Raw genomic sequence first — 13,701 nt, 5'->3', positions numbered from 1 at the left:
AAAGGTGTGTGTGAGCGTGTGTGTAAGAGTGTATGTAAGTATATGTGTGCCTGTGTAAAGGTGCATTTAATTATATGTGTGTGTATATAAGTATGTATGTGTGCAAAGGTGTATGTAAGTATGCGTGAGCGTAAAGGTGTTTATAAGTATGCGTGGGCGTAAAGGTGTATATAAGTATGTGTGTGTATGCAAAGGTGTATGTAATTATGTGTGTGTGTAAAGGTGCATGTAAGTATGTGTGTATAAAGGTGCATGTAAGTATGTGTGTATAAAGGTGTAAGTATGTGAGCATGTGTGTAAAGGTGCACATAAGTATATGCATGTGTATGTAAGTATGTGTGTGTGTAAAGGTCTATGTAAGTATATGTATGTGCGTGTTTATAAAGGTGTAAGTATGTGTATGTGCAAAGGTGCATGTAAGTATGCGTGGGTGTAAAGGTGTATGTAAGTGTGTGTATGTAAAGTTGTATATATGTGTGTGTGTAAAGGTGTATGTAAGTATATGTGTGTGTGTATAAAGATGCATGTAAGTATATGTGTGTGTACGTAAGTATGTGTGTGTGTGCAAAGGTGTATGTAAGTATGCATGGGTGTAAAGGTGTATGTAAGTATATGTGTGTAAAGGTGTGTGTGTGTAAAGGTGTATGTAAGTATATGAGTGTGTGTACAAAGGTGTATGTAAGTATATGTTTGTGTGTAAAGGTGTAAGTATGTGCTTGTGTGTAAAGGTGTATGTATGTGTGTGTAAAGGTGTGTGTGTGTAAAGGTGTATGTAAGAATATGCATGTAAAGGTGTATGTAAGTATATGAGTGTGTGTTCAAAGGTGTATGTAAGTATGTGTTTGTGTGTAAACGTGTATGTATGTGTTTGTGTGTAAAGGTGTATGTTTGTGTGTGTGTAAAGGTGTATGTATGTGTGTGTGTAACGGTGTATGTAAGTATATGTGTGTGTGTATAAAGATGCATGTAAGTATATGTGTGTGTATGTAAGTATGTGTGTGTGTAAAGGTGTAAGTATATGTGTGTGTGCAAAGGTGTATGTAAGTATGCATGGGTGTAAAGGTGTATGTAAGTATGTGTGTGTAAAAGTGTATGTAAGAATATGCATGTAAAGGTGTATGTAAGTATGTGTTTGTGTGTAACGTGTATGTATGTTTGTGTGTAAAGGTGTATGTATGTGTGTGTGTAAAGGTGTATGTATGTGTGTGTGTGTAAAGGTGTATGTAATTATATTTGTGTATGTAAAGGTGTATATAAGTATGTGTGTGTGTAAAGGTGCATGTAATTATATATGTATGTGTGTAAAGGTGTATGTAAGTATATGTGTGTAAAGGTATATGTAAGTATATGTGTGTGCATGTAAACGTGCATGTAAGTATAGGTGTGGGTGTATAACGGTGTATACAAGTATGTGAAAATGTGTAAGTATATCTGTGTGTGTAAAGGTGTATGTAATTATGTGTGTGTGTGTAAAAGTATATAAGTATATGTGTGTGTAAGTATATGTGTGTATAAAGGTGTAAGTATGTGAGCGTGTGTGTAAAGGTGCATGTAACTATATGTGTGTGTATATAAGTATGTGTGTGTAAAGGTGTATGTAAGTATATGTGTGAGTGTGTAAAGGTGCATGTAAGTATATGTGTGTGCGTGTATAAAGGTGTATGTATGTGTGTGAGTGTAAAGGTGTATGTAAGTATGTGTGTGTGCAAAGGAGTATGTAAGTATGCGTGGGTGTAAAGGTGTATGTATGTGTAAAGGTGTATGTATATGTGTGTGTGTGGGTAAAGGAGTATGTAAGTATATGCTTGTAAAGGTGTAAGTATAAGTGTGTGCATGTAAAGGTGTATAAGTATATGAATGTGTGTATAAGTTTTATTTAAGTATGTGTGTGTGTGTAAAGGTGTATGTAAGTATATTTGTGTGTGTATAAAAGTGTATGTAAGTGTGTATATATAAAGGTGTATGTAATTATGTGTGTGTGGGTATATAGGTGCATGTAAGTATATATGTGTGTGTGTAAAGGTGTATGTAAGTATATATGTGTGTGTGTGTAAAGTTGCATGTAAGTATATGTGTGGGTGTAAAAAGGTGTATGTAAGTATGTGTAAATGTGTAAGTATATCTGTGTGTGTATAAAGGTGTATGTGTGTGTATAAAGGTCTATGTAATTATGTGTTTGTGTGTAAAGGTATATGTAAGTATATGTGTGTGTATGTAAGTATATGTGTGAGTGTGTAAAGGTGCATGTAAGTATATGCACCTAATACATTATTATTTTTCTGGTAATTCCATGTACTCTCATTTTATTAAGCAGCCTTTTATTCGGCACCTTATCAAAGGCCTTTTGAAAATCCAAATACACTACATCCACAGCCTCTCCCTTGTCCACCCTACTTAAGATTTCATCAAAAAAATCCATTAGGTTGGTAAGGCACAATCTTCCCTTCATAAAACCTGTTTCATAACTTCGTCCTTGCGGATCAATTCCAATATCTTTCCATCTACCGAAGTCAGACTGTAATTTCCTTTTATCTGCGTCTCTCCTTTCTTAAACAGCGGAACTACATTTGTGACCTTCCAATCCTTGGGAACCATGCCTGAGTCTATTGATTTATGGAAAATAAATTCCAATGCCTCTATAATCTCACCACCTTCACAACCCATGGGTGCACCTCATCTGGTCTGGGAAACTAATCTACTTTTCGACTATTGAGCTTACTAAGCACTATCTCTCTTGTAATCCTGACTGTACATAATTCTATTCTGGGAGACTTTTGAATATCAGATATATTGCTAATGTCCTCCACAGTGAAGACTGACACAAAATGTCCATCTAGTTCCTCTGCCATCTCTTTGTTACCCATTATAATTTCTCCAGCTTCATTTTCAATCAGCTCTATATCTACCCTTGTTATATCTTTTACTTGTTATATATTTGAAGAAACTCTTAGTATCCCTTTGTATGTTATCTGGCAATTACCTTTCATAATTCATCTTTTCTTTGTCTCTCAAAGTTTTTTTTAAATTTTGCAGTCCTCTGCTTTTCCCGTAATTTTTGCTACCCTCTTTTGCTTTTGATTTAGTTAAATCGGCGTCATTTCACCATTCATAATTTTCATTTTCCTTGAAATATATCTTTCCTGTTTTCTTCATTTCTTGTAGAAATATCAACCAATTCTGTTCTGCCGTCCACCCATCTAGCTTAATTTTCCAGTCAGCTTGGACTATTTCCTCTCTCATACTACTGTAATTCCCTTTGTTGCACTGAAATATTGACACACCTAATATCATTTTTTCCCTTTCAAATTGGAAGCAGAACTCTATCATGTTATGATCATTACTTCCTAAAGGCTCCACAACCTTTAAATCCCTAATCACCAGGGGGCATGGCATGATGGCGTAGGGAGAGAACGTGGAAAATGCCTCTCCTGGCAGAATTAATTAAATCCCGACCTTTTAAAAAAACTTTTAAAATAGGCAATAGTTTTAAAACTCTTCTAAAAGTCTGAAAAGATGGCTGCAAAAAAAGTAGCTACAATTGAAGTTACAGTGATGGAAGAAACCGGACCTACCTTGACGTCTCAGCCTCCAATCCTGGTTCCTCTCCAGTCAAAATCTGCTAAATCTCCTCAGGTAAGGATTCAACCTCCAGTGCCACTTTCTCAGGGAGTTGGAAAAGATGGCACTGGATCACGGAAAAAGACTACAGAAATGATTGTAGAACCAGCATGCATGCACACTACAGAAGTGATCGAGTCGTAGTCTGCAGACCCGACTTCAACTACAGTAGCAGGTCAAACGAAGGCCAAGCAGAGAGCCCGTATACTATTTCAACCACTGACTACATCTACAGAAGAAGAGAAGGAGGAGGTAGGAGTGGAAGAGGAAAGTCTTGTGTCACAATCAAAAGGAGAGGAATCAGAGGAGGAGATCAATATATTCAAGGTAAAATGGGTTCCCCATTTATGTACCCCAAAACCTCTTGATCCACAGATTTTTGATCAAATTTTTGGGGAAAAAATGTTTCAATTAGTGAAAAAATGAATGCAAAATTTGCAGAACTGAAAGCAGATTTTACTACTCATTTGGGAGCTATTAAAGAAAATATGACTGTAATGAAGACAAACTGTTGATAAAATTAAAATTAAAGTTCAAAAATTTGAAGAAGACTTTCAGGAATGTCAAATGGAGATAGAAGATTATTTTATGGCATGGGAAATTCAGAGAAAGTATTTATTGTAAAAAGTTGATATGCAGGAAAATCAGAGTAAAATAAATAATGTAAAAATTGTTGGTTTGCCTGAGGACTTTGAGGGTACTAATCCAGTACAATTTTAGGACCATAGAATTTTCCAAATGGACTGGAACTAGCACTCTTTGAAAAAACCATATCCAGGGCAACCGCCATGCTCTATTTTGATTCTTTTTTTTTGGCTTGGCTTCGCGGACGAAGATTTATGGAGGGGGTAAAAGTCCACGTCTGCTGCAGGCTCGTTTGTGGCTGACAAGTCCGATGCGGGACAGGCAGACACGGTTGCAGCGGCTGAAGGGGAAAATTGGTTGGTTGGGGTTGGGTGTTGGGTTTTTCCTCCTTTGCCTTTTGTCAGTGAGGTGGGCTCTGCGGTCTTCTTCAAAGGAGGTTGCTGCCCGCCAAACTGTGAGGCGCCAAGATGCACGGTTTGAGGCGATATCAGCCCACTGGTGGTGGTCAATGTGGCAGGCACCAAGAGATTTCTTTAGGCAGTCCTTGTACCTCTTCTTTGGTGGCCAGTGGAGAGCTCGCCATATAACACGATCTTGGGAAGGCGATGGTCCTCCATTCTGGAGACGTGACCTACCCAGCGCAGTTGGATCTTCAGCAGCGTGGATTCGATGCTGTCGGCCTCTGCCATCTCGAGTACTTCGATGTTGGTGATGAAGTCGCTCCAATGAATGTTGAGGATGGAGCAGAGACAACACTGGTGGAAGCGTTCTAGGAGCAGTAGGTGATGCCGGTAGAGGACCCATGATTCGGAGCCGAACAGGAGTGTGGGTATGACAACGGCTCTGTATACGCTAATCTTTGTGAGGTTTTTCAGTTGGTTGTTTTTCCAGACTCTTTTGTGTAGTCTTCCAAAGTCGCTATTTGCCTTGGCGAGTTTGTTGTCTATCTCGTTGTCGATCCTTGCATCCGATGAAATGGTGCAGCCAAGATAGGTAAATTGGTTGACCATTTTGAGTTCTGTGTGCCCGATGGAGATGTGGGGGGGTCTGGTAGTCATGGTGGGGAGCTGGCTGATGGAGGACCTCAGTTTTCTTCAGGCTGATTTCCAGGCCAAACATTTTTGGCAGTTTCCGCAAAACAGGACGTCAAGCGCTGAAGAGCTGGCTCTGAATGGGCAACTAAAGCGGCATCGTCTGCAAAGAGTAGTTCACGGACAAGTTGCTCTTGTGTCTTGGTGTGAGCTAGCAGGCGCCTCAGATTGAAGAGACTGCCATCCATGCGGTGCCGGATGTAAACAGCGTCTTCATTGTTGAGGTCTTTCATTAAAGACTTATTAATGGAAGTATTAAAATAAGTGACCAAAACTTGTCCATTACCAGAATCTTTTTCAAATGCTAAAACAACAGTAATATCTAAGAAAGATAAAGATTTATCAAAACTGGAGTCTTACAGACCTATATCGTTATTAAATGTTGATTATAAGATTGTTGCTAAAGTTTTGGCTAATAGATTGAATATTTACCTGAGTTGGTTCATTTAGATCAATCGGAATTTGTTGAACAAAGATATTCTGTTGATAATATAGCTAAATTAATTAGTTTAGTTGATAATTCTCAGAAATCAGATTTAGCATTAGTTTTATTGTAAGATGCTGAAAAAGCTTTTGATAGATTAGAATGGAATTATTTATTCAAAGTTTTACAGAACTTTCAATTTGGGCCAATATTTATAAATTGGATTAAAGCTTTATATCGAAACCCTTTGGCTAGAGTAGTTACTAATGGACAAATTTCTTCTTTTTTTTCATTAACTAGATCGGATAGACAAGGATGTCCTTTATCTCCTGCATTATTGGCAATTCAACCGTCAGCACAATCAATAAGGCAAGATTAAAGGAATCATAGTTAATAAGGAGGAATATAAGATTAGTATATTTTCAGATGATGTTTTGATTTATATAACAGATCCTGAAAATTCTTTAATTTCTTTATGTAAAATAATTACAAGATTTTTCGGCAATATCTGGTTATAAAATTAATTGAGATAAAAGTGAGGTTATGCCATTAGTTGAAGGAGATTATGATAGATTTAAATGAGTCGCTCAATTTAAGTGGACACAAAATCTGATTAAATATTTAGGTGTTAGAATTGATAGAAATTTAGAAAATTTGCATAAATTAATTGTATACCATTATTTAATAAAATTAAAGATAATTTAAATAGATGGAATGGCTTACCTTTTACTTTAATAGGTAGAGTGAACTGTATTAAAATGAATACATTTTCAATCTATTCCTTATTCAATACTTCAAAAAAATTTTAAAGATCTAAATTCAATTGTAAGGAGATTTTTATGGAAAGGTAAAATGAATAGGTTACCTTTGGAGAAATTAACTTGGAAATTTGAATTAGGTGGTTTACAACTTCCACATTTTCAGAATTATAATAAAGCTGAAGAACTGAAATTTATTAATGAAATGTTTAATTTAAATTAAACTTAAATTTGGGATAGTATAGAGTTAGATAAAATTGATGAGAAATGTATGACAGAATTTATTTATAAATGGAATTCAAAATTGTCAATCGGTACAAATCCACCAATATTGAAACATTTAATTGAAATGTGGAATAAAATTGATTATGAGATAAGTGGAAAAGGAAAGATGTCAGCAAAAATGCCTTTATATCAAAATAAACCTTTTCCTTTTACTTTCAATATATCAGTTTTTGAAGATATGGAATCAATTTGGGATTTAAAAAGTTGAAGATCATTTTGAGGCAGGAAAGTTTGTATCTTTTAATCAGATGAAGGAAAATGTTCAAGTTCATAGTAATTTTTTTTTTGTTATTATCAGGTAAAAACTTTTTTATTGGAAAAATAAGGCCATAGTTCAAAATTACCTGGATAATCTGCTTTGGAATTATTACTTACTAAAGAAGAAATAAATACGTTTATTTCTGAAATGTATAAGTTATTACAAAATAAAATGCCTAAATTGTATGTTCATAAATCAAGATTAAAATGGGAATCTGATTTAAACAGAAAGATAGATGAAAATGTTTGGAGAAATATATGTCAGGATTGTATGATTAAAGTTATAAATGTATGATATAGATTAGTACAATATATTTTCTACATCAACTATATTTAACCCCTCAAAAATTAAAGAAATTCAATTTCCTCAGATTTGTGTTTCAGATGTGAAGAGATAGGCACTATTTTTCATTCGATTTGGACCTGTTCTAAAGTTAAGGGTTTTTGGGTACAAATTATTTTTGGAGAATGCATTAAAAGTGAGTCTTCAGTTTGATCCAATGTTGTTTTTATTAGGGGATATTGTCAATTGCTTTAGGATTAAGACTGACTATGTATCAAATTGAATTTTTATGATTAGCTTTGGCTGTTTAAAAAAAATGCTTTGCTATCACTTGGAAACCTGATTTAGTTTTAGGAATGCAAAGATGGCATACTGAAATTAAGTCCTGTATTCCTTCAGAAAAGATAACGTATAATTTGAGGGATAAATATCAATTTTTTGTCAAAATATGGAGCCCATACTTAAAAATTCTCAGTTTGAAGTTTAATCTCTCAATCCGCTCCGGTCTGGTGTCTCGGTTTCTACAGCTATATAGTTGAATGTCTTATAAGTGATGGCCACTTTTCTTCTTTCTTGGTGGGTAGAAGGGGGAGGAGGGAGGGTGATAGTGGGGATGAAGAGGGAGGTTCGGTTTTTTGTTCAAATATATACTTTCTGTATGAATGTTAATATTGATGTTATATGTTTTTAAAATTATAAATAAAATTTTCAAAAATCATCCCTAATCACTTCAGGTTCATTACACATCATTCAATCCAAAACCGCCGATCCTCTGGTGGGCTGATCAACTAGTTGTTCCAAAAAGCCATCATTTAGGCATTCCATAAACTCTTTCTCCTGAGATCCTGTACCATCCTGACATTCACAATCTCCTTTTATATTAAAATATCCCATAATTAACTTAACACTCTCCTTCTGACACGCTATTTCTATTTCCAGCTGCAATTCGCGGTCCACTTCCCGGCTGTTGTTTGGGGGCCTGTATATTACAGCTAGTAAAGTCACCAAATCTGATGCTGATACCAGACTCCCCAGTGTGCATGTGTAGTAGGTCTCGGGGAAGATTCAGTGTCGTCACTCGGGCATCGGGAGCTCTGATGGCCGGGGACACAAGAGCCTGCTGACACACCACTGGCCCAGGAGGCTTCCCAAGGGATCAGCGGCAGCGATGGGAAAGTGTCGGGGATTGGCGAGAGCAGTTAAGAGGTCTCAGTGATTGTCGGTGGCGTTTCAGCCAGCATTTTTTTCTTGAAAATTAAACATTTTAATGTTTAAAAAGCCTTCCCTTGTTGTTTGTTGTTTAAAGATTACTTACTGTTGCTACTGGACTGTCTTTAAAAAATGATCAGTTATCCTGTGTGTGTGTGTGTGTGTGTGTACTGCAATAATACGAATAAGTAATTCATTGAGGAAGTCTATTTTCTACAGTAGATATAATACATATTTGTGTGCATATTATATGTGTGTCTGTATACATATATATATATATATATATATATATATAGACACCCATATATATATTGTTTTGGCTTGGCTTCGCGCACGAAGATTTATGGAGGGGTATGACCACGTCTGCTGCAGGCTCGTTGGTGACTGACAAGTCCGATGCAGGACAGGCAGGCACGGTTGCAGCAGTTGCAAGGGAAAATTGGTGGGTTGGGGTTGGGTGTTGGGTTTTTCCTCCTTTGTCTTTTGTCAGTGAGGTGGGCTCTGCGGTCTTCTTCAAAGAAGGTTGCAGCCCGCCAAACTGTGAGGCACCAAGATGCACGGTTGGAGGAGATTCAGTCCACTGGTGGTGGTCAATGTGGCAGGCACCAAAAGATTTCTTTAAACAGTCCTTGTACCTCTTCTTTGGTACACCTCTGTCTCGGTGGCCAGTGGAGAGCTCGCCATATAACACGATCTTGGGAAGGCGATGGTCCTCCATTTTGGAGACGTGACCGACCCAGCGCAGTTGGGTCTTCAGCAGCGTGGATTCGATGCTTGCAAATTCTGCCAGCTCGAGTACTTCGATGTTGGTGATGAAGTCGGTCCAATGAATGTTGAGGATGGAGCAAAGACAGTGCTAATGGAAGCGTTCTAGGAGCCGTAGGTGATGCTGGTAGAGGACCCTTGATTCAGAGCCGAACAGGAACGTGGGTATGTACACACTGATCTTTGTTTCTTCAGGTGATTGTTTTTCCAGATTCTTTTGTGTAGTCTTACAAAGGCGCTATTTGCCTTGGCGAGTCTGTTGTCTATCTCGTTGTCGATCCTTGCATATGCATATACATATATATATATATATATATATATATATATATAATAAACACACACATATATATAGATATGCATGTATATGTATATATAAACATAAATACATAAACACACACATATGTATTATATCTATTGTATATAAAAGACTTTCTCAATTAAGTATTTATTTATCCTATTGCAAATATGCAGCTTGCTGAATAGAGTATTTGGAATGATACTGCAGATCACTTTGCAAATCAAGCCAGTCACACAACTGGACAACAAAGGAATAAAAATTGATGAAAGTAAGACATTACAAAAATGTAAAGTAACTTTGTTCACTGCAGGACATTTAAAATAACAAAACATTTTTACTTTTAAACTAATTTATGTGCCCACATTCTCTCATAAATACATTTTTGAGGATTTCATTGAACTCTTTTGTACATTTGTCCATGATTCATCAAAGGCAGGCTTTTCTTGTCACTTTATGCATTAAGTACAATTATGAATGCAAATTACAACGAATTAGAGCTAGCTGACATGTCAACTATAAGTAAAAAACTTCTTGCTACTTTTACACAATATGAGCCATACTCATCATCTCATCAAACTGAAATCAAATAGTGCAGTTACAAGTTAATATTTCAAAAAATGTAATTTTTCTGTCAACTTCTCTGCTCAAGAGAGATACTGTCATACAAATTGTAGTTCTCTGATGAGCACCTTACACTTCTAATCCACAAAACTGAATCCCCAAGCATTGCTGAATTGCAAACCAAAAATGTAAAAACATACCCATATGATATAAGGGAAGAGGGAAGGAGAAATGGGCATATTTGAGATTAATACATATTCACCTTCTTTCTTTGCAAATCTTTCCTGATCGTATCTATTGTATGCAGCTGGAATAGGTTGCTTATTTCTTAGTGCCGGATCCTGCAATGTTTAAAAAAAAACATTTTTAATAATACAAACTCCCAAATTCTATTTAAATTAAATAAGAGCTCGTAGGGAAAAGAGGAAAACAATCAATGATTAATACAAGTTGAGGCTAGGCCATATAGACTTATTTGGTACTGTGGTGCCGCACATAATTGCAGCAGCAAACCGGCCCCGCTTGTTACGGTTGTTCAGTGGGGCAGATGCGGCAAAGATGGCATTACGGGTCCTTCTCTTCTGCTGCAGACTGTAAATGCACGCACGTGCTTACATCAGCGAGTCACAAGTTCCAGGACACGAGGTGCAGACTCGAAACGGCCTTAAAGGCTGCAGGGCAAACTTCAAAGTAAATCAGTTGTGCTAAACGAATTCATAGCTTACTGTCTCAGAACTTCCGCTGCACTCGCACACAACTCACTACACTGGTGACCCCGGTGAGTTTCCACGATCTGAAGACTCGGCACAATGGACCTTGCAGCTGTAGGCACCGTTGCGTTAAAGGTGCCCACTTTCTGGACGAACAGGCCCCACACATGGTTCGGCCAAGCAGAGGCTCAGTTTCAGATCAACCAGATTACCTTGGATTCGACAAAATACTTCTACGTCGTCAGGTCGCTGGACCAGGAAGCCGCTTCACGAGTCAATGACCTCATCCATGCGCCACCAGAGGAAGGTAAATAGATGGCTCTATTGAACCTCCTCATTAGTACTTAAGGACTATCACAACGCAAGGGCCGCCAGGCTCCTTCACTTAGATGGCCTAGGTGAAAGGACGCCATTTGCCCTCATGGACGAGATGCTCACCTTGGCAGAGGGACACAAGTCCTGCATCGTGTTCTAGCAGGCGTTCCTTGAGCAGATGCCTGAGGACATTAGGCTGCTATTGGCTGTAAGGTCACGGCACGGACTGCAAATGTAAGTCTGCAGACATGCACTACCGCATTACACAGCCGCTGCCCAAGCCAATGCCCAAAGCCAGACCAACATGTGAGGAGGATTCCTGCCGCTCACGAACTGAAAGATCCAATCCAAAAAGGTGCATCTCCCACCAACGGTGGGGCATGGGAGCACGCAGGTGCTGCAGAAGACAGGGCTTGCCACTGTGCCTGGCCATCCAAACAGTATACACACGCCTGGGACAGGATCTCGAGCCACAGATTCCTCGTCGACATGAGTAAAGGGACAAGCATCATTCACCTTACATCGCTCAAATCACACACGACACCTCACTGCCCCACTCTGCACACAGTTAGCAAAACTGCCATTAAAACATTTGGCAAGAGACAGATTCCTGTGTGTTTTGGCAAGACCACTTTCAACTGGTCATTCACACTGGCATCCGTGGACAAACCTCTGCTAGGTGCAGATTTCCTGTGAGGACACTGTCTATTGGCAGACTTCCAGGGCAAATGACTGGTCCATTCAGAGACCTTCCAGACAGTACCGCCCAGCATCTCTAACAAGACAGCGACCCAGATCACCTCAGTGGAGACTTCGCACGGCCAATACAGCCGCCTTCTTGCCAGCTATATGTCCATCCTTTATCCCCAAGTTCACCGTTGCCATGCCGAAGCATGGCACCCAGCACCACGTCACGACCGTAGGCCCGCCAGTGCATTCTCAAGCCCAACGTGTGGCCCGACAAGCTCAACCTTACCAAGGAAGAGTTTAAGCGCATGAAAGAAGTCGGTATCGTCTGCCTTTCCAACAGTCCATAGGCCTCTCCCCCTCCACTTGGTGTCCAAGTGCAACACCAGCTGGACACCCTGCAGAGACTACAGATGCCTCAATAATGCAACGATGCCAGACCATTACATGATCCCCCATAGGAAAGACTTTGCAGCAAACCTCCATGGCACATGCCTCTTCTCTAAGGTCGACCTGATCCGGGGATACCATCAAATCCCTGTTCACCTGAAAAACGCGTCCCAGACCTTCCAGCATATCATGGACGCAGTTGGCAGAGACTTGCCTTTCCTCTTTATCTACCTGGACGATACCCTGGTAGCAAGATTCTTGAGGAGCATATCTCACATCTTCACCAGCTTTTTGACCAACTCGCCAAGCTCAACCCCACTATCAACCTGGGTAAGTGCCAGGTCGGCCTCAAGGAAATCAACATCTTAGACCACAGAATCACCAAGGACGGCGCCACTTCTTTACTCGATGAGGTGAAGGTTACATGACAGTTCTCCAGACCAATGACTCTGAAGGGACTACAAGAATTCGTGGACATGGTGAATTTCTGCAACGGGTTCATCCCCGCAGCTGCCAGTATCATGCGCCCACTCTTAGTTTTATTGTTGGACTCCAAGAAAGAACGAGTGGACCGAAGAGGCGCAGGCTGCTTTCCAGAAGACCAAGGGGCTATGGCAGCCACAACAATGCTGGTCCACCCTTGCATGGATGTACCCACAGCCCTTATCATTAATGCATCCAAAACAGCAGTGGATGGTGCCCTGGAAAAGTTCATGGACAACACCTGGAGGCCCCTTGCCTTTTTCAGCCATCACCTATGAGCGCCTGAACTGAAGTACAGTGTGTTCAACAGGCGGCTGCTCACCCTCTACCTTGCCATCTGCCATTTTGGCTACTTCTTGGAGGGACAGCCTTTCACGGTCTTCACAGATCACAAGCCTTTGATTCTCCAAATCTTCTGACCAGTGGTCTGCCCGCCAGCAGCAGCACTTATCGTATATCTCTGAATTTACTAGCTCCATCCTTCACCTCTCGGGCACAAAGAATGTTGTCGCTGACACACTCTCCAGGCTGGCTATTCACGCCCTAGAACAAGGTATCAGCTACCATGACCTGGCTCAAACCCAACAGGACGATCCAGAGACCCACAGTTTAAGGATGGCTATCACAAGTCTGCAGCTCCGAGACCTCCCACTGGACACCAATGATGTGACTTTACTCTGCGACGTCTCCACCGGCCAACCCCAACCGCTCGTCCCCGTCCAATGGCGAAGAACATTTTTCGACACACTACATGGCATTTCCCATCCCTCCATCGAACAACAGTACGGATGATATCCTCCTGTTTCATCTGGCATGGGTTGTGGAAGCAAGTTAGGGAGTGAGCAAAAACCTGCATGCACTGCCAAAAAGTGAAGGTTCAGCAGCACACAAAACCCTGCCTCCAACAGTTCGACATACCAACTTGCAGGTTCCAGTTGTCCATCTTGATGTAGTGGACCCTTGCCAGTCTCCCAGGGTCGC

At 39.8% G+C, this 13,701-nt stretch overlaps 1 protein-coding gene across 1 annotated transcript in view; it reads right to left on the bottom strand.

Moving 5' to 3' along the window:
- The window catches only part of cdc73 (cell division cycle 73, Paf1/RNA polymerase II complex component, homolog (S. cerevisiae)), a 328,288-nt gene that overhangs the window by 229,521 nt on the left and 85,066 nt on the right, over positions 1 to 13,701 (bottom strand). The window contains exon 9 of the mRNA XM_069937837.1: positions 10,398 to 10,476. Within this exon, the coding sequence (XP_069793938.1) occupies positions 10,398 to 10,476 (79 nt within the window). The remainder of the gene's footprint in view (positions 1 to 10,397; positions 10,477 to 13,701) is intronic.

The sequence above is a fragment of the Narcine bancroftii genome, chromosome 5 (assembly GCF_036971445.1).
Source record: "Narcine bancroftii isolate sNarBan1 chromosome 5, sNarBan1.hap1, whole genome shotgun sequence".
Taxonomy (NCBI): domain Eukaryota; kingdom Metazoa; phylum Chordata; class Chondrichthyes; order Torpediniformes; family Narcinidae; genus Narcine; species Narcine bancroftii.
The sequence above is the reverse complement of the archived record's forward strand: the minus strand, read 5'-3'. Positions and strand labels throughout refer to the sequence as shown.